The sequence below is a fragment of the Alternaria ventricosa genome (assembly GCF_023758065.1).
Source record: "Alternaria ventricosa strain BMP 2768 chromosome Unknown scaffold_36, whole genome shotgun sequence".
Classification (NCBI taxonomy): Eukaryota; Fungi; Ascomycota; class Dothideomycetes; order Pleosporales; family Pleosporaceae; genus Alternaria; species Alternaria ventricosa.
In genome coordinates this window covers 159,380-178,308 of record NW_026055716.1, presented here as the reverse complement: position 1 = coordinate 178,308, position 18,929 = coordinate 159,380, and the positions used below count along the sequence as shown (strand labels likewise).

At 55.6% G+C, this 18,929-nt stretch overlaps 6 protein-coding genes across 6 annotated transcripts; 3 read left to right on the top strand and 3 right to left on the bottom strand.

The window, feature by feature from the left end:
- Window positions 1-550: 550 nt before the first annotated feature.
- On the bottom strand, window positions 551-3,300 carry J4E93_010841 (uncharacterized protein; the record flags this gene model as incomplete). The annotated part of the gene is made up of 2 exons (XM_049348717.1): window positions 551-2,262; window positions 2,358-3,300. The coding sequence occupies 2 exons, from the start codon at window positions 3,298-3,300 to the stop codon at window positions 551-553; spliced, it is 2,655 nt and encodes an 884-aa protein (XP_049194171.1).
- Window positions 3,301-8,472: 5,172 nt separating this feature from the next.
- J4E93_010840 (uncharacterized protein) lies at window positions 8,473-9,948 on the bottom strand (the record flags this gene model as incomplete). Its single annotated transcript, XM_049348716.1, has 4 exons — window positions 8,473-9,268; window positions 9,319-9,391; window positions 9,441-9,843; window positions 9,904-9,948. 4 exons carry the CDS (start codon window positions 9,946-9,948, stop codon window positions 8,473-8,475), a joined length of 1,317 nt encoding a protein of 438 aa, XP_049194170.1.
- Window positions 9,949-10,652: 704 nt separating this feature from the next.
- On the top strand, window positions 10,653-11,708 carry PCB4 (putative proteasome subunit beta type-4; the record flags this gene model as incomplete). Its single annotated transcript, XM_049348715.1, has 5 exons — window positions 10,653-10,716; window positions 10,885-10,927; window positions 10,975-11,132; window positions 11,182-11,431; window positions 11,507-11,708. The coding sequence occupies 5 exons, from the start codon at window positions 10,653-10,655 to the stop codon at window positions 11,706-11,708; spliced, it is 717 nt and encodes a 238-aa protein (XP_049194169.1).
- A 1,012-nt stretch (window positions 11,709-12,720) lies between these two features.
- J4E93_010838 (uncharacterized protein) lies at window positions 12,721-14,272 on the bottom strand (the record flags this gene model as incomplete). Its single annotated transcript, XM_049348714.1, has 4 exons — window positions 12,721-13,272; window positions 13,322-13,778; window positions 13,846-13,874; window positions 13,925-14,272. 4 exons carry the CDS (start codon window positions 14,270-14,272, stop codon window positions 12,721-12,723), a joined length of 1,386 nt encoding a protein of 461 aa, XP_049194168.1.
- Window positions 14,273-15,644: 1,372 nt separating this feature from the next.
- Window positions 15,645-16,588, top strand: J4E93_010837 (uncharacterized protein; the record flags this gene model as incomplete). The annotated part of the gene is made up of 3 exons (XM_049348713.1): window positions 15,645-15,899; window positions 15,945-16,505; window positions 16,556-16,588. The coding sequence occupies 3 exons, from the start codon at window positions 15,645-15,647 to the stop codon at window positions 16,586-16,588; spliced, it is 849 nt and encodes a 282-aa protein (XP_049194167.1).
- Window positions 16,589-17,346: 758 nt separating this feature from the next.
- On the top strand, window positions 17,347-18,894 carry J4E93_010836 (uncharacterized protein; the record flags this gene model as incomplete). Its single annotated transcript, XM_049348712.1, has 1 exon — window positions 17,347-18,894. The coding sequence occupies one exon, from the start codon at window positions 17,347-17,349 to the stop codon at window positions 18,892-18,894; it is 1,548 nt and encodes a 515-aa protein (XP_049194166.1).
- Between the last annotated feature and the right edge of the window lie 35 nt (window positions 18,895-18,929).

Here is an 18,929-nt window from a genome sequence, read left to right as displayed (position 1 = left end):
GGAATGTGGCTGGTGAGAGTCGCCGTTCGCAGCGACTCTGCAAGGCTTGGGGCGCGGCCAGATTCCGAGGCCAGGTGCCATGTTCGGCCATGCCCCGCGGCTCGAGCTCCCCACCTTGGACATCATGACTGCAGCTCACCGGGGCAAGACTGCCGTGCCTGCGGGTCGAGCTCGGCAATCCGCGTCTTAGCAGAGCTCACCTTGCCAGCACTGCAGTGTCACTCGCAAAGGAAGCAGCGAGTCGAATCATATGGTAAACGTTTCGTTGGATAGTAGCCCGCGTATGCTATTGCAGCCCATGTTCCAGGTCGTCCCGACATGCACAATTCATCAAAGGGTATTATGGCCTACCAAAGGTATCCCGCTCGCTAAACGCCGCAAAAAGCCTTCAAAGGCCCGGTCAAATGCTATCGTCATCATCATGTACCCAGTCCGATCCAGTCATGCCCGCTCTCTAGCATCACCACCTGTATCGTGTACGACTATAATCTATGTATCGTGAATAAACCCAGGCAGCCATAGCGCCGTGGGAGAAGTAGAAAGTGCAAGCTCATTGGCTTGCGCAGTATGTCCGAATCAATCGGGCAATGTCCCTGGTGATGAAGGGCTTGGTGACAAAGCCCTTCATTCCGCTCTTGACTGCTTTGTCCAGAGCGGCATCCGTAATGTCGGCGCTGACGGCCAGGATGGTCGGCTTTCGCACGAGCTCGGGCATCTTCAGAATCACCTCGGTAGCTTGGAAGCCGTCCAGCAGCGGCATCCACAGGTCCATGAGGACGACATCAAATGCTTCAGAAGCCGGCGCGAGCGCATTGCGACGAACCGTTTCGACGGCGTCGTTACCGTTGAATGCCGTGGTAATGTTCTTGTAGCCCAGCCTGCCGAGCATGCTCACCAAAACGCGTCGGTTGATAGCGTTGTCGTCCACGACCAGAATGTTCAGGGGCAGCTGTTCGCCGAGATCGGTTGGCACGACGTCCCGCTCCAGAGATAGAGCGCGAGTAGAGTGTTGCCGCGGGGGCGATGAAGTGCGGCGGGGAGTAGCAAGGCCAATGTCATCTGGCGATCTTGCAGAGGGGGCGGTGATGACAGGTGTGATTGGTGGCCGACGTTCCCGCTCGTGTCTGAATGCATCAGAACTCAGCGGAGGGGTGACTGGGCCCCGGCCAAGGTCCAGACGAGGTACCTCGGGATCGATAGACATGCGAGACTTGATGGACAGGGTGGGGGACCCAAATGGTGTTGCAGGGCGACTGCATATTTCGCCTGGGGTAAGCGGGACTCGCATCTCAAATTCTGATCCTCTTCCGGGTCCCGACACATGCGAACGCAGGCAGAAGAGATCGCCACCGAGCTTCCTCGCAATACCCTTCGCGACCATGAGACCAAGGCCCAGCCCCTCACTCTGCCGTGTCATGGAGTCGTCTTCTCTTGAAAACGGCTTGAACAGGTTAGGCAGAAACGCCGCCGGGATGCCGGAGCCCGTGTCCTTGATGTTGATGACAATGTAGCGACCTTTTGCGCTGAGTGTCGCTTGGAGTGTGATGGATCCGTCCTGTGTAAACTTGATAGCGTTGAGAGCAAGGCAAGAGACCATCTTAGCAAGGTCCCGTTCGTCAATGACGATTGTCTCTGGCACATCGGCGGAAACAGTCCACTCGATCCATTTGGTGTGTGCCTCTCCATTCGAGCTACGCGTCCGAACTTCAATGCGCTCTCCCGTATCCGTGGCCTCGGCGATGGCGGAATCCGGTCGTCCTCCTACTTTGAGCGCATCGTTGATGACGTACTGAAGGACTTCTCGCAGGTTGGTGTGTCGCAGTCCAGGGACCTTGGAGTGTTCGGATGCGAAGATTGGCGAGGTGGTGGAGTCACACTTGCCCAACGATGTTCCATGTGAGCAGGTGTGGTCTAGTCGGTCCAGTTCCAGAGCGCTTGCATCTGGAGGACAGGACTTGGTGCCGCGCATGGGAGGCTCCTCTGAAAAGGTGTCTCGAACTCGTTGGCGGGCACTCTTGACCACGCGTGTCTTGTTAGCATGGTCTGCCCAGGAAACTTCGTGTCGTCTTCTTTTGATGCCGCGTAGCGGAGCGCGCATGTCGTTGCCGGTAATCATCAGATCCGGCCGCATCTCGCGCCAGAAGGTGTTCCACTGGTCGGGCGTCTTGTCTAGTGGCGAAAGTGGGGTCTCTGGTACGCCCATGTTCATGTCATAGGCGTGGACAACATTGTCGGCTGCTTCGACTGCGCGTCTTGAGCTGTCTGATACGTAGTTAGCATGGCTCGGTTCAAGACTCGATGCTGGATTGGTGTTTCCCAGGAGGATTAAGCAATGGTTTTGCAGGATTGTTACACACCTTGGACCGCCTCAATGTTCTCCCTGAGTGTGTCGAGTATCTCACGGGTCCGCGATTCAAGTTGCAGGGATTCTGATGCTTCTTTTACGTTTGCCATCATGACGTCTAGCATACCAACGACACCCTGCATCGGCGTCCTCAACTCATGGGATAGACTCCGGGCGTAAGGCTTCAATGACTGGGCAACTGAGACGGCTCTGTGGGGCACGATCCTGGGTATCTGAGCTCGGATTGGTTCAGCAGCCTCTGCAAAATCATTGCCTTCCAAGACGCGCTCTAGGATCATGTCTTCCAGGCTATGGAACAGCATCTCAAGAAATCCCCAGCTCAACACGCGCCGAGCAGCCCCCTCTTTACCCCACATGACACCAAAGTGGGCGAAGCACTTTCCTTCCGCAAACAAGGGGATTCCAAGGTAGGCCTCGCCCGGGATGATGAGGTCGTTTGGATTGTCGAGAATAAAGTCGTTTAGTCTTTCGGGGATGATGAAGACTTTGTCGTGCTTCATGTAGGCACACGGACACTGGTAGGCATGGTACTTGAAGTTTCTCAGGTGGCCGGGTCCGTTGCCATGGTCGTCGTTGATGTAGAAAGCCTCGCCCATGAGGCAGGCTCCAGGCTCGCCGATGGGTGGCAGTTCGACGGCAACATTCTTGTCGTCGACGAGGATGCGCTTGGAGACGAAAGCGTACTGGGCGTCGGCAATCTTGGCCAGGCCTTGGGTGAGCTGGATCCAGAAGCTGTCAGTATCAGCCTTGCGGAGGGCATCCTTGAGTTTGACGAGCTGCTCGGCGGCGTTGCTCTCTGCCGGCACGTAGAGCTGGGACAGTCCCTCTCTGAAGCCGTTCTCGCCTTGCTGTACGACCATGCCAGGCATGGGGCGGGAGAAGCAGAGCGACTGACGCTCGATTATATCAGGTGGGATGGTAGTAGGTCCCTCCATCGTTCAGACTTCCATGCGGGCAGTCGGCACGGGGGTCCAGGATGGGCACAGGGGTCTGGGTCAGACGAGGTGGGCAGCTGGAGGGAGGATATGCAGAGGCGACCAAGGCAGGCGGAAACACATGCAGAAGCGGATTAGTAACGTGGGTGGGAAGGGCGAGGAAGGCGTGATGTGCGGGACTGAGAGAAGGAATGCGAGGAATGGCAGGCACGGCGGGCAGTCAGCGATATGGTTGGTCTTTTGCTAGAGTCGCACACAAGGGCTGGTGGACGATCTAGAACCTGTCCCGGAGCCGTGGCTTTGCGCGTCCTTGCACCTCGCGCCTGGCACCTTGCACCCTCACCCTCACCCTCCAGGCCCGCCGCTCGTTTTGGTGGTGACTCTGCTGGCTGCCTGGCGCGCTTCAAGAGGACAGCGGGCCCCGACCGCTGCTGCTGTCTCGCCGTGAGGCTCGCCGTGCTGCGAGCTGGCCTTGGACGCTGGGGCAGAGTTTGAGCGTCGAGGGACCCTGGCGGCTTTGGTCAGCACGCTCGGTGGGCCGCGCCTGCTGGAACAGTCTAGACGCGCTCGGCTGCCGGTCGCTCCTGCACGATTCCCAGCGCTACCCTAGTAGCCCCTTCCGCTTCGGCCCCTATGCAAACCTCGCCCGCACAGTCGCCGCCGACGCTCACGCCTGGCCCTACGCCATGACGATTACAGTCGCCCGCCCCAACATGCACATTACCCTTTCGCCGTCGTCTTTTCTTTTTGCCCATCTGCAAGTCCATGGCCAGCATGCTTTATTGTGGCGCCCCGAAGCTGCCTGTCTGCTGCTCAACAGCTGCCACGCCGCGGCGCCCACCCACGTCGGCGCCCTCCAGCCTTGGTCCAGCCTGACGTCAGCGGCTCCCGCTCCCACGCAGCGCACCGCGCCCGTTTGCTGCCCTCGCATTCCCCATGAAGCCGCACTGCCGTCGTGCAGCACAGTGTTTGCAGATGGACAGCGCCGCACCGGGCTTAGCGCCGCCGCTTGATGGCGCCAGATCGACGATCGGCCGAAACGGAAGCTAGCGCCCTTTGTTCAGCTGCCCAGCTGTCTGCTCGTGCTCGCGTCGTCCATCTCTGCCCTCACGCAGCTCCGACACCCGCCCACCAGTCGCCTGGCCCGACATTGCCCTCTTTTTCGACACCGTTGCTGCGGCCTCTGCTTCACTCTGTGACGCCGCCCCTCTGCATGTCGCCCAGACTCTCGGCCCTCGAGCAAACAGTAACGTGTCATCTCTCAAGCCCAGGCCTCAGGCTGCATGCTCGGCCTTTTGCTACCCTTATTCCCTGCGCTAGGGACAAACCATCTTTGTCTGACGAATCAGCCGCTGCCCTTCCGCTGTCCGTATTCACTTCACAGCTTCCGTCTGCTGGCTCGACTTCCGCCAACGTCCAAAGGCCCTCGAGAGGCCTGAGGTCAGAGTAACGTTACATGGTGTCTGCTTCACGTCGTGACTTCTCCAGACCCGTGGGTGGGCTCCTGTTTGGGAACCCGTCGCACCAAGCATGCATCAACTAATCAGAACATGATCGACACGACATCGTGAACGGCGTCCTCCCATGCGAGTAATGATGTGCACCGTGTGCTGATCAGCTTCTCTAGCTGGGGCTCAGGCCATGTCAGCATTCATGCCCTTCTTTCTTTTATCTTCCCTTTTGGCCTCACCTACACCACCATTACCCGTGAACACTCGTCGCTACCAAGCTGCCATCCAACGAGTGCTGTGGACATGTGCGACGCCTGGCATGCGGCTATCCAATTTTCCGGCGCTAGCTGCACCGGACCACTCCAGGGCTGCAGAAGGAGCAGCCACAAACCATGAAAGCTGCCAGTACCCGCTACATCACGTTGCTAGGACTTTTCCAGTAAACGTCGGCGTCTTGGTTCTCACCGCAACTGCGATAGTGGAGAGGCATTCTTCAAGCGACGGCCGGCCGGCGGTAGCATCTAGATCGTGAGGCGAACATCGTCGAAATTTTACGACGACTCCTCAAGATCTTGCTGCACCCACGACCCACTCACCGGGTCGAGATAATGCGCTTGCCAATCAGACCTCTAAGCAGACGTCTTGACACCACTGATTGAGCGACGCTATCATCTATTGGTTCATCACAGCTGGCGAGGTCAAGAGCATATGAACCATGGTACGCATCTGACATGCCGCGCTAGAAGCTCTACCCGCGGAGCCGTCGAGCTGTCCAGACCATTGGCCAGCCCAAGGTCTGCCTACTCCAAGCCTTTGCTGCACATTTGTTTCTATATTGCTCCAGATGTTCAGCAGAGGCGTTCACAACACACCTTGTACCAACGAAGACTCTCGATCTCTCGGGAATCTACTCCGCGAAGATGACGGCATGGACATCCATGTCTGCTGTCTATACATTGCGCCCATCTCTAGAATCCTTGGCAACGGTCTGGGCCTACCCATATCGGGTACCTGGTCTGCCTCGTCGATATCAAAAGCCGCACGACCGTGCTCCTTAGGAAGCTTGCATCGACAGCTGACATGTAGACAGCATTACGGGCTTAACGCGCGAGCTCTCAGAAAAATCAAATGTTCTTACTCTGAACTACGACGCATCAGCCTGCAACATGGTGAAACGGCTCCGGCCCGCTCCAGAACAAGATGCTTCGTGCTACGCCGCCGCTCAGGACATAAAGCAAGCACGGCGAGCTGAGGGCGGCGGTGCGTCTCATTCGGCCAACTAATGTCAGACGGCAACGATGACAAGCCTAGGCTTTGACAGACCCTGAGCAGCTCCTGCATATCCCTTGCGCTTCTTACGTTGCACCGCGTCTCAGGCTCCGAACATGGCTATTGTGAAGCTCACAGAGAGCCCAGAACAGATCTATCTTACGGCGTGCGCTGTAGTGTCTGCTCGGGGTATCGATGGCTTGTACAGCCCGGGCCGCCAACGTGCCGAGTTCCGGACCGTCTCTAGGCCAGGGCATGAGGTCGTTCGCGGCTCGATTCACACCTACCAATACCGAGATTTGGCCGAATACCTGCTCAATTGACTTTGTGAGAGGGTACGCAGAGCATCGCGAAGCCGGCGTGTTGCAAGCTTGATCATCGGCATGCTCAACGAGTTTCCATCTATCAGCTAGGACTGTACAAACCTTCAGTGCACATGTGTGATGGCGGGATGCCGGAAGAAGCGCAGTCTGATCAACAGGCAGACAGTCAGCTCCAGTGACATCGTCCTTGTACCATTCGATTTCACGCCGTTCGTAGCAAACGCACACCAACACTACAATGAGTACCAAAGTACTTTGCCACCCGTCTATCAGCTGGCAGTCCATACTATATGGTGTCCTCGATGGTAGTTTCCAACTGCCTAGATATGAGCATCGCGGTACTTGAGTGGTCGTGTATCATTGATGCATGGGACAGGGTCATACATGTACACCATTTCAAGGTGCCTACAGTTCGGCACCTTGTTCAAAGATGTGATATCACACCATCACGGCCTAATCAAATAGCCTGAGTATGCGCTCTTTTCGAGCACTGTACCCCTCACATACCACTAGTTCAGACTCATGAGCAGCTGAAGGACTCTTCAAAAGCATCCGGCCCACGCATCAGTTTATACGATGTCTCCACCCTCAAATCAACAAGTCAAGATCATGTCTCTCCCAATGCCATCTCATCAACTCTCGGCCAATCTGCTCCTTCTCCTCCTATTACCACTCAACACCGCTTCCGCAGTCCTGCAATCCGCCTGCACCATACCAACGATAACAACAACAGTCGCGATGGACACATCTACATTCGTTGCTCCAACCGACGCGACCGCCACGTCTCCGGCACCAGCGTCCACAACAGCGCTATGGCAGATTGACCCCATGTGCCTGCCCGGCGTGGCTCAATGTCACCATTTCGGTGATCGATTCCGGTACTGCAATGCCACAGGCTTCTGGGTCCCGAATTATTGTGGTGGGGATTGGATTTGCTGTGCGTATAGTGCGAGAAACGGGGCTGGCCCTATGTGTGAGAGTAGGGAGCAGTGTGAGGTAGTTGGTGGGCCGGGGATGGCCCTGGGCCTGTGGGAATAGAACGGTATATCGAGGTAGATGCTGGAATTGGGATGGGGACAACACATACGTGGGTGATGCAAGTAAGACGGCAATGCGTATGAGCAGTAACAGACGGCCTGGACGGTAGTAAATCGACCAATTGTACTTCCTCAGTCTTACTCTTCACCTCAGTCGTCGTGCAACGAGCTCACTGAACGTTACTCGGTCATAACACATCATTGGCCGTCTGTTCCATTCATCTTGGTATATTCTCTATTCATCAAGTTTATAGCCTTCGTTAGAATTGATAGATACCCCACACTATGATGCTGCCTGGAGAAGCCGATGTCGATCTTTCCATTACTTTCAGGCAGACCAAAGTAAAGCGTCTTTGTAGTTACGATGACAGCAGGAAGGCAGTGCTCGGTAGGGTCCACATGAAAACCCTTGACTTTGAATAAGCACAGCAACTCTAGACCGAACACTCTACTCAATCGCGGATAAGGAGCAGCTCGACAGGCAAAACCGAGAGGTGCTGGCTCCTGGGCTTGTCGGAGATACTCCGAAGAAACGTCAATATTGGTAGTGACAGTGGGGCGGATCGATGAGGTGTAGCTTGGGCTTCGTCGGACTTGTAAGGGATTGTGTCTACTTTTACTAACAGGGCCGAGAAGAAAGGCTACAGACGATGGGTTCTCATACGCACCGACCTCTCTACGTCCGCGCTTATTTTGTCCAGAAGGCGGGTAGTTCACATGCTGTAGCAACGTCACGGAAACCGTCATGTCAGAGTGAGTACAGCGTTGAGTACTTTGCGTTGAATACATGTCTCCCCGAGGTGATCTACAGTGCATGAGTCAGAACAAAAACGTCCTCGGGTGATTCAGCTGCTAAGTAAACGCAAGGAGGTTCTGCAATAGCAACTTCGGGATCAGAGAGATGATGTTACGGGAGATGAGAAAATGTCAAGTCAACATATGCGTCAGGTTGCAATACCTGATTGGGGAGCGGACATGTGTTGTGTAGGATATATTGTTGCATTTCGTGTACATACTTCCGTTCGCTCTGAACTTCATTATCGTCGCATCATCCCATGACCCTAGCACTACCGGACTCTGCAGACCAGTCGCTTACAAGTTCACGGCAGTCCTGAAGTTGTTGCCGGCATAGACGGCGTTGTCACCGAGTTCCTCCTCGATACGGAGGATCTGGTTAAGCTTGGCGAGACGCTCAGATCGGGCTGGCGCACCAGTCTTGATCTGACCAGATCGTAGACCGACAACGATATCGGCAATGGTGACATCCTCGGTCTCTCCGGAGCGGTGAGAAACCATGACACCCCAACCGGCACCGAAAGCGTCCTTGGCAGCCTGGATGGCCTCGGTGATAGTACCAATCTGGTTGACCTTGAGGAGAAGAGCATTGCAAGACTTGAGCTCGATGGCCTTCTTGATGAACTCGGGGTTGGTCACGGTCAAGTCGTCACCAACAATCTGGCCATCGTAGGTCTTGAAGAAGTAGGACCAGGCCTCCCAGTCGTCCTCAGCGAAGGGGTCCTCGATGCTAACGATAGGGTACTTCTCGGCCAGAGACTTGTACATCTCGGCGAGTTGCTCGTATGTGAGCCACTTGCTCTTGTCGCTGTCGGGGTTCTTGAAGTCGAGGTCGTACTTCTTCTCGTCGGCCTTGTAGAACTCGCTGGACGCAACATCCATAGCAATCTTGATCTTGCCAGTGTAGCCAGCCTCCTCGATGGCCTTGGTGATGAGGTCGAGAGCCTCCTCAGCGGTTTGGATGTCTGGGGCGACACCGCCCTCGTCACCGACGTTTCCAGCGGACTGTCCGTACGTCTTCTTGGCGAGAGCCTTGAGCTTCTGGTAGACTTCGGCTCCTTGGCGCATCGCCTCGGAGAAGGTGGGGGCTTCACTGGGAGCTGTTAGTGCCGAGTTCCACGGGCTGCACGGGTATGAAGTTACCAGGGAACGATCATGAACTCTTGGAAAGCAAGACGGCCACCGGCGTGCGAGCCACCGTTGAGGACGTTTTGGACTGCACAGTCAGTACGCAGTGACTGCATTGCTCGATAGGGATTGCCTACAGGGTACGGGGAGGACATAGGGCTTCTTGGTGCCAGCCAGGTCGGAGATGTGTGCGTAGAGGGGGACACCCTTCTCGGCGGCAGCGGCCTTTGCGATGGCCATTGAGACACCGAGGATGGCGTTGGCGCCCAGGTTGGTCTTGTTTGTTGTGCCATCGAGCTTGTTGAGGAACGCGTCTACAGCGGACTGGTCCTTGACGTCGAGCTTCTCCTTGATCAGGGCAGGGGCAATGGTGTCGTTGACGTTGGCGACGGCCTTGGTGACACCCTTGCCGCCCCACTTGGACTTGTCTCCATCGCGGAGTTCGCAGGCCTCGTGGGAGCCAGTGGAGGCGCCGGAGGGGACGATGGCGCGGTGAAGGCCGGTCTCGGTGACAATGTCGACCTCGACGGTCGGGTTACCCTAGAGCGGGTTAGCCGTGAAGCTCCGGGGTGGGAGATGCGTTGCTGGTGCACGACGTACCCGAGAGTCGTAGACGGAGCGGGCGTGGATCTTGGTGATGGTCATGGTGAAGGATTGCTGTTGGGAGAGTCAATTGGGGTGCTGGGGAGCCGCAGACGTGCAGGGCAGGAGATATAGAAGCAGGCCGGATGCGCGGGCAGCAGAGTCCGGCCGCGGAGAGGCTGCCGGCAGAAAATTCGACTTACTAGTTGTATGTGTAAGATCAAGTGTCGGTGTTGTTTTGTTTGGGTGGGGTGTTCCAGAGCTTAAGAGTCCAGCAAGGTTTTGGAGGGGTCGTTCAGCAGATTTCAGCCCCGCTATGACGCCGTCGCCTCATTGGCAGCCCACGCCCTCGTTTGTAAAAGCCATTATCGCAAGCCTTGGGTGGGACGACGCGCAAGCTGGCTTGGGCGAGCTGTGGCATGGGCGTGACAGGCGTCCGTGATACATGCCCTCTGCGGGCCTGCCGATTATGCACGGGAGATCGCCGTCCCAGGTAGCTTCTTTGGCAAACGACTCAAAACTCCATCGTCGCCAGCGTCTTGCAAGCCAAGCCAGACGAAACAGCAGCTCTCATGGCATGCGCGACGGTCCGAAGACCGACCTGCCGCGTCTGTCACAGGTTTCATGGTGCCTCGGGGGTACCGGTAAAGTCATGCGCGGCCGTCTGTGTATCATCTGAAGGGCGGCGGAGGAAAAGCTCAAGCACACGTAGCCGTGGCTTGTATTCGAGCAGTTCACTGTAGACGTTGCGACTGTGCAGGCGACATATGGGCACAGCGGGTGCGCGACGAGTCCAGTCCTGCCAAGGCCGAGCTGGCCCAAGCTTCATGTGTACGGCAGCCGCGACGCTGGGAGCTGCCTTCGCGTGCGGCGTCAACACCACCACAGCCATAACCACACCAAACGGTCCTTGCCGCTGAACCACCACGACCGTGAATCCGGACGCTGACGTTGCCTGATCTTACGCCTCCCCGCCCGCCTGTCCACGCCCGACGACAGTCGCCTTCCCTCCCCACAGCCACCACCCCAAGCTCATCACCATGTACGTCGTTCACAAGACGCGCTATCTGGATACTGACTCTTGCACAGGGAGGTCTTGCTAGGAATCACCGGCAAGGACTTTACCCTCATCGCCGCCTCCAAAGCCGCCATGCGTGGCGCCACCATCCTCAAGGCGTCTGACGACAAGACCCGAGTACTCAACACACACACGCTGATGGCATTCTCTGGAGAAGCCGGCGATACGGGTATGACAGGAGCGGCCACGGCGACTAGCGGTAGCTGACGGTGGTGCAGTCCAATTCGCCGAATACATCCAGGCAAACGTACAATTATACTCGATGCGCAACAACATGGAGCTGTCACCCGCTGCAACTGCCAACTTCGTCCGAGGAGAACTGGCGTCGGCGCTGCGATCAAGAAAACCGTACACGGTCAACTTGCTCCTGGGTGGATACGACACGATTGCCGACAAGCCAACTCTCTACTGGATCGACTACTTGGCGAGTCAAGCACCGCTCCCATACGCCGCACATGGATACGCACAGTACGTCCCACCCGCTGCCCTCTCCAATGCAGCACCTCTCGCACGTTCAGGCCCATGCTAACACGGTACTGCCAGGTACTACTGCCTCTCTCTGCTCGACAAGCATCACCATCCTGACATCGACTACGAACAAGGCATGAAGATCCTGCGTATGTGCACCGAGGAGCTGAAGCGACGTCTTCCAATCGATTTCAAGGGCGTACTGGTCAAGGTCATAACAAAGGATGGCATCAAAGACGTGGAGTACGAAGACGACGTAAAGGTTGCGATCCCATAGAAGGCCATGGGTCAGCCGAGGCTAGACCATTCTACCAGATGATTTATGCACAGCAAACGGGTGCCATTACGATCATGACACTCGGGCATGATAGATAATAACGACAAATAGTCAACTGACATTAATGACTGCCGTGTCGTGCTCTGTCTCTTTCTTGCTTCTGAACCTTGCAGACCTCTTCGCCAACTCCGTGCACGATGCCATAGGGCCAAAGGTCATGAATCCGACAACGACGAGCCATGGAAGCAACGAGTCAGAGCAACCATGACAAACTAACAAGTACATCACACTCACGGCAACGCATGCACGAGACATAGGTATGTCCTCCAAATAAATCGACACCGCAGACTCATCGCCATCACTGAAGACGACCCAACGAGAAAGCAGCTTCCTACAGGAGTATCGCTCTCCGATCCCACGCCACCGTAGTGACTGGCAACTAAAAGACAGAGATGTTCTGATAGTCGTGGCTGGGATCGTTTGTATTTTTTGATCAAGGAGCGATAAAGGAGGACGAGGGGCGCAGAGTTTTTATACTGACGTGTGGGGGCGCCAAGCCGGTGCACGGGCAGAAGGGTTTTCCGGGTACGGGCACCACCGTGCGATGGAGCGGCAACAGCGACGAGCGCGACGAGGCGTGCGGCCCACCAACACCAACACTGGCGACGGCATGATGCTGCAGAAAAGACCATGGCGCAACCGCAACATTCAATCGAGAACCGCGTAACGTATCTTCAGTGCCCACTTCATTCGACTGCACACATCGACACCGCCGCGCACTCACCCGTCCCACGGGCCACAACATGTTTCACGGAGTCAAAGGCCATAGAGTATTGTGTAGAGTGAATTGTTTTTTTATTTTGGGGAAGCTGATGAGCTTGAAGCATGTCGCGATCCACCACTGCGGCCTGGAGACAGTGCCGCCGCTTCAAACAACCGCTTTCACATTCTAGTCATCGCAACCGTCGGACATGCGCTTGCCTAGTCGGACTTATTCGCAGCTATGTCGCGCCTAGTTCTTGTATCCGTTCTCGTACCCGTTGGCCATGACCTCCTGGAGACCTTGGGGAGGACCGTTCGCCTGGCCCTTGGCAGTACCGTTGACCGCGCCATTGCTCATGCCGTTCATGGTCTTCTTCGACTCGTGCATAGCATCCTCGATGGGCTTGTCGTTCATGGTATATCCAGTGTCGGAGGCATCGACAAAGGCGTCGAGACCGGCGCCCTCGCGAGGGTACTCCTTCATCAGCTCCTTGTGTCGTCGCAGAGCCTTGTTCATCTCCTCGGGAGAGACGTCGTTCAGGAACACGCAGGTACCGATAGGGTTGGGCACGGCAGCCCGGAGCAGACCGTCACGAGTCTTCAGGATAGCCTTGGTGGCCTTGTCGAGCATGTCCTCGTCGAACAGCTCGTGGTCCATGGACAGACCAGCCCTGGAGAACAGGTTCAACAGCCTCCTGTGCTCCTCATCGCTGAGGAGACCGCGCTGGTTTGCCAATGTCGCCGAGTAGGCCATGTCGATGGAGATGGCATGTCCGTGACGGAGCGGAACCTTGGGTGAAAGCTTCGGAAGAGTCAGCAAAGACAACGTGCTTAGGGTGCGGTAACATTACTTCGTGGAGCGGACTCCAGGTGTGGCCGTAGGCAATGACACGGTCGAGACCGATCTCGTGGAGGTTGGGCGTCTCGAGCTTCAACATCTCGTGGATACCAGCACGGTTGATCTCATCCGCTGCCTGGAGAACCTCCTTGTCGTTGCCCTCACGACCGAACCGAGAAGTGATTAGCTTCTCGCAGTACTTGTCCAGCAGGTCAAATGTTGGCTTGTGGGCGCAGGTCGAAATCTTGATCAACTCTGCGAAACCGTTTCGTACTTGGCCCTCTGGCAGGGTCTTCAAGAAGGAGAAGTCGAGGAATGTGTGCATCGGGGCGTGGTACGCTCCGAGACGGTTCTTGTAGTTGCCGTAGTTGACGGCGACCTTGATGCTGACACTGGCATCGATCAGGCCAATGACGGTAGTTGGGATACGGATGAAGTTGGTATTTCTTCGGTATGCCGCGCAAGCAAATCTAGGTCACGAGTTAACTCCATTCCTACAGCGCAGTCAGGCCAGAGTGCCTTAGAGCTATTTTTTACCCAGCAACGTCAGTCACCAAACCACCACCCTGCGATAGGTCAGCATTCTGCAACACGTCATTCGGGGTGGAGAACATACCACGACAAGTACGGGCTCCTTTCGGATGATGCCAAAGTCGGTCATCGAGTCAACAATGCTCAGGAGAGTCTCCATGGACTTGGCCTTTTCGCCGATCATGGTCTTGTGGATCGTCAGGGGCAGGTTGTAGTGGTCGAAGTACTTTTGCATCCCATCGCCATAGACGTTGTAGATGTTAAGATCCATGACAGCCAGGCAGCGGCCCCAACGCTCGTAGCACTTGGCCAGGTTGTTGTTGGCAGGGTTGAAGACGCCATCGAGGAAGGTGAAGTCATATTCGATCTTCTCGTATCCCTCGACGTGGAAGCCGTTTTGGGTCTCGACAACGGAAGCTTTGAGGTCTGACATGGTGAAAAGAGGTGGAAAAGGTGTGAATGAGATACGTTGAGTTCTGCGGGGTCAGTGTACGCAGGACTGCTCTATATAAATGGCGACAGACCGATATCGTCTGGGACTACTCACATAGCTCGCGGTACACGCTCTGCCTCCATTGGCTCTCAAAGGTCGGCAGCGCTCCAGACAACGTCAACCATACGCATTATTCTCGTTCATGATGCGGCCACTCGTGGATCCCTTGTTGTTTGGACTTGGTGCCACTTCACTTCGAGCCAAACTAGGCTCCTACTGGCCAGCCATGATGAAATGACTTCAATAACATTGCCCTCCCAGCGGTAAAACCCGGTTCCGGCACATGGGATATGCACTTTACTCATGCAACATGGGTTTTTGCGGGCTTGGGCACAGCAGAACCATCCTACTTGCCTTCGGCCAAGGACGAACTCGGCGTAGCACAAGCCGCGAACCCATCTAGTGCCAACAACGGAGTCTCTCCCGTGGTGGAGTGAATGAGATACACTACATACAACTGCGGGGCAGCCATTGAAATCACCTCATATCCACTTCAGGATTCACATCGTTCGATTGCTGACGCTCTGTGGCAGATGGTGGCAGAGTCCTCATTTGCCAGCGAGTCAGAAGAGGTGCAGTGTGTGCGCAGGGCTGATAGTGCGCTACCGGTAGCCATACAGCGGCACTTTCTTACCCCTCAGTCCAGGGACAAGCTGGAAAATTGTGACATTCAGCGAGATCTTTTCGATTCTAGTTCCCGCTTCGGGTAGATAGAGTTTGGCGGATCCAGGATCGTTGAGGTATATTGCCTGGTAGAGGTAAGCGTACGTTGTCATGGCAAGTCCTTGTGGCTCCGTAGTCGGTTAGCGGACAAAGCGAGCTCTAGATCGTTGACGACAGCCACACCCAACTCAACGTCAACACTATACAGGACCGTGTATGCACCAATGAACCGCCCCACATGAGCGTCGCGTATCCGCATGGCATAGTGCGAACTCGCCTCAACCGGTGCCAAGGGCGCTTTGACGCGTACACGGGAGTGTGGCATGGAAAAGGCAGGATACGGCGTCACACCTACATTGGCATCCCACCCTCAATGATGGGGTTTTGCAGGAAAAGCAATTTGCGCGATGTCAATTGCTAATGTGCTAACATAAGGAGTGACATCTAGACGCCTCCACGGAGGCAGATTGGGTGCTAAAGCAGTCGAATGGACTAAGCGCCACTCGTACATGTTCCTGCATGTATTTCGTCATTACTGATCACAGCCCCGCACTAGACCGGACGCGTTGAGGGGCAACTGTGGTAGCTCGGACGCGTCGAGCTTACGACTGTCCGCACAATTTCAGATTGCCATTGAACAACAGCAACAATGGGCAGCTTTGATCAAAGCAAAGCATATGCAGCGCAAGAGGAGGAGGGTGCGTTTTTCGACGATGGGCGCGAAATCGAGCTCCTGCACTTCGTCTATTCACATCCCAACATCGAGAAGATACGAGGATCACCAGAACATGTTCTGGCAGCCATTGACGAGTATGGACGCACAAAGAAGTATCTCATGAATGTGGGAGAGGACAAGGGCCGCATTGTCACGGACTTGATCGCGGAAGTAAAGCCAAAAACCATGGTATGAATGTCCCTGCACTCGAATTACACCCCTAACAGCACGTAGGTCGAGCTCGGCGGCTACGTAGGCTATTCATGTATTCTTTTCGCAGATGCTGTACGAAAAGCAGGCGGCGAGCGATACTTCAGCTTCGAGCGCGATCCCGCCTTTGCGGCTGTCATCATGTCTTTGGTCGACCTTGCAGGCCTCACCGACCTTGTAAAGGTAATTGTGGGCTCAAGCGACGAAGGCATTGCGCGGCTGGCAGCATCGGGCCAACTGAAGCAAGTCGATCTCATGTTCCTGGACCACTACAAGCCTGCCTACACAACAGACCTGAAGCTCTGCGAGGAGCTTGGCCTGGTCACAAAAGGCTCCGTGCTGGCAGCAGACAATGTCATCAAGCCCGGAAATCCGCCGTACTTGAAGTATGTCAGGTCGAGCGTTGAGGAGAAGGTCAAGGAGGCTGGAGAGGGTGGTCAGACAAACCTCAGCGGCATTGCTGAGACGAACGTCAAGATGTACGAGAAGAGATACGGCAAGGCCAAGTTCAGCGAGAGCAAAGGCAACCCGAATCTCAAGTACGAGAGCAAGCTGGTAAACAGCTACGAGCCAACGGGCGTACCTGTGAGTTGGAGCGCCGGCCGTCTCTCACGCGCATTTACTGACGAGCACAGGACGGCATCGAAATCACACGATGCGTTGGCTAGAAGAAGGCATCATAACTTGGTACATGACGCGTTGCAATCTTATGAATCGCGAGTTTCAGTGCTGGTGGGTCCTGAGCGCCTCGGCGCGGCGACGGTACCCGGCTGCTACCAGCTACAGGTGCCAGCAATGCCTCAATGCTTGCAAAAACAAACGGCATAAACAGATGAATCTATAGTTTCATAAATTCTGCGAAGCATCTCTGCGAGGCCGACATTGACAGACTGTGGTGATGTTGTGACCACGGCATGACACGTCGCGGTCGAGGAAATAACCATCAGCCCTGCATCCGCCGCCCAAACCCCTTAACCCCCATCCGCCGATCGCGGCCAGATCGCAAACAGGATCTACTACGACCAGATCGCAGACAGGATGGAGTCTAGGGTTCCACAATGTCGTACATGAGTGAAGTAACGATGACGTCTAGACTAGCGAGCAAAGCCAGCCTTCTCAGGCCAACAGCTTTGTCTGGGCGAACGTAGCCGCACGCACATCAATCACCTCGCCTATGCATGAACGCATTGCGTGACTACGAGCCGTCCGTCTGCACCGCTAATTCCTACTTACTTGCAGCCCGCATTGCAGTGCAGCGCAGCTTGCAGGCTTTTGCGAGGGCATAGTTGAGACCTCTCTCGGTCCTTTTTTTGATAAGGTAACGCCGTTGGTGGTGTGTTGGGAAACGTCTGAACGGTGAAGACTGTGCGAGAACAAGTGCCGAGGTCACGAGCACCTCTCTTCCATCAACAGCGACGGCGAAGACATGGCAGAGGGAAAGAAGGATGCCGTGGTGCCGTTTTACTATAGCCATGTGTGGAAGAATGTGCTTCTACTGGCTCTGAGCGCTGTTTGCGCGCCTGTGTCGGCAGCGCTGGTGTTGCTCGGTCTTGCAGTGTCGCGACTCCATGGGCAGCACAACGCAACCTTTTCGACCGAGGATAAGCAGCATGTGGCGGCGGCACGAAGACGGAAAACTATCCTCGTCACTGGGGTGTCCATGACCAAAGGGCTGACGATTGCGCGCATCCTGTCGCAGCATACACCGCATCGCATCATTGGCGCCGACATCTCTTCTTTATCACCAGGCCGCTTCTCCAGCGCTATTGCGAAGTACTACTGTCTGGACACACCGAGTGGCGATGATGCAGAGCCATACATTGACTCCATTCTCTCGATCATCCAACGCGAGAAAGTGGACCTATGGATCAGTTGCTCCAGCGTTGTCGCAGCCGTAGAAGATGGCCAAGTCGTCCGCCTAGCAGAGAAGCAAGCAAGAGAACAAGGCCGCCATTTCGAAGCCATCCAGTTCCGGGAAGACGTTGTCGAAAGGTTCCATGAAAAGGACAAGTTCATCGACTACATCGAGTCGCTTGGTCTCCCAATCCCGGAATCGCACCGCTGCACCAACCCACATGAAGCGCTCGATGTGCTCATGGGTGAGCTGCACAGAACGCCAACGAAATCAGGAAGAACGGTACCAAGACGACAGTTCATCATGAAACCCATCGGTGTGGACGACAAGGCCAGGAACAACATGATGACGCTGCTGCCATTCAATAGCCCAGACGCCACAGCCCAATACATCCACTCGCTCAACATCACCAAAGAGAACCCGTTCCAGCTCCAGCAATTCATCAAAGGAAGCGAATACTGTACGCACGCCCTCGTCATCCGTGGAAAAGTAAAAGCTTTCACCAGCTGTCCCAGCCTAGAACTCCTCATGCACTACGAGCCGCTGCCTGCCTCGTCGCCCCTCAGCAAGAAGATGCTTGGCTTTACCGAGCGCGTGTGCAAGGACGGCGGCGAAAGCTTCACCGGCCACCTAAGCTTCGACTTCCTAGTCGAGAACGACGACAAAGGCGCAGCCGCCAAGTTCTACCCTATTGAATCCAACCCGCGCGCCCACACGGCCGTCGTGCTCTTTGAGCAAACTCCCGAAATGGCAGAAGCTTACCTCTCCATTTTCAACAGCCCTAACCCCTTGTCATCGAAACACAAGATTGGTCCTGTTTTCCCTCGCTCCCCGACATACAGCTACTACTGGATCGGTCATGACTTGGTGTCTTTTGTTGTCCTGCCGCTTCTTGATTTACTTTTCGGCGTCGCGACCTTCCAGGCTGCTTTCAATGACTTGGCGACATTTTGGAGTCATGTTGTCGGTTGGAAGGATGGGACGTATTTGTTCGAAGACCCTCTGCCCTTTTTCGTTTTGTATCATATCTATTGGCCTGCGAAGTTTCTGGAGGCGTTGAGGACAGGGAAGGCGTGGAGTCGGATTAACGTTAGTACTACGAAGATGTTCGAGGGATGAGTATGGCGTGATGTGGGTCAGACTGTAAAAGAAAA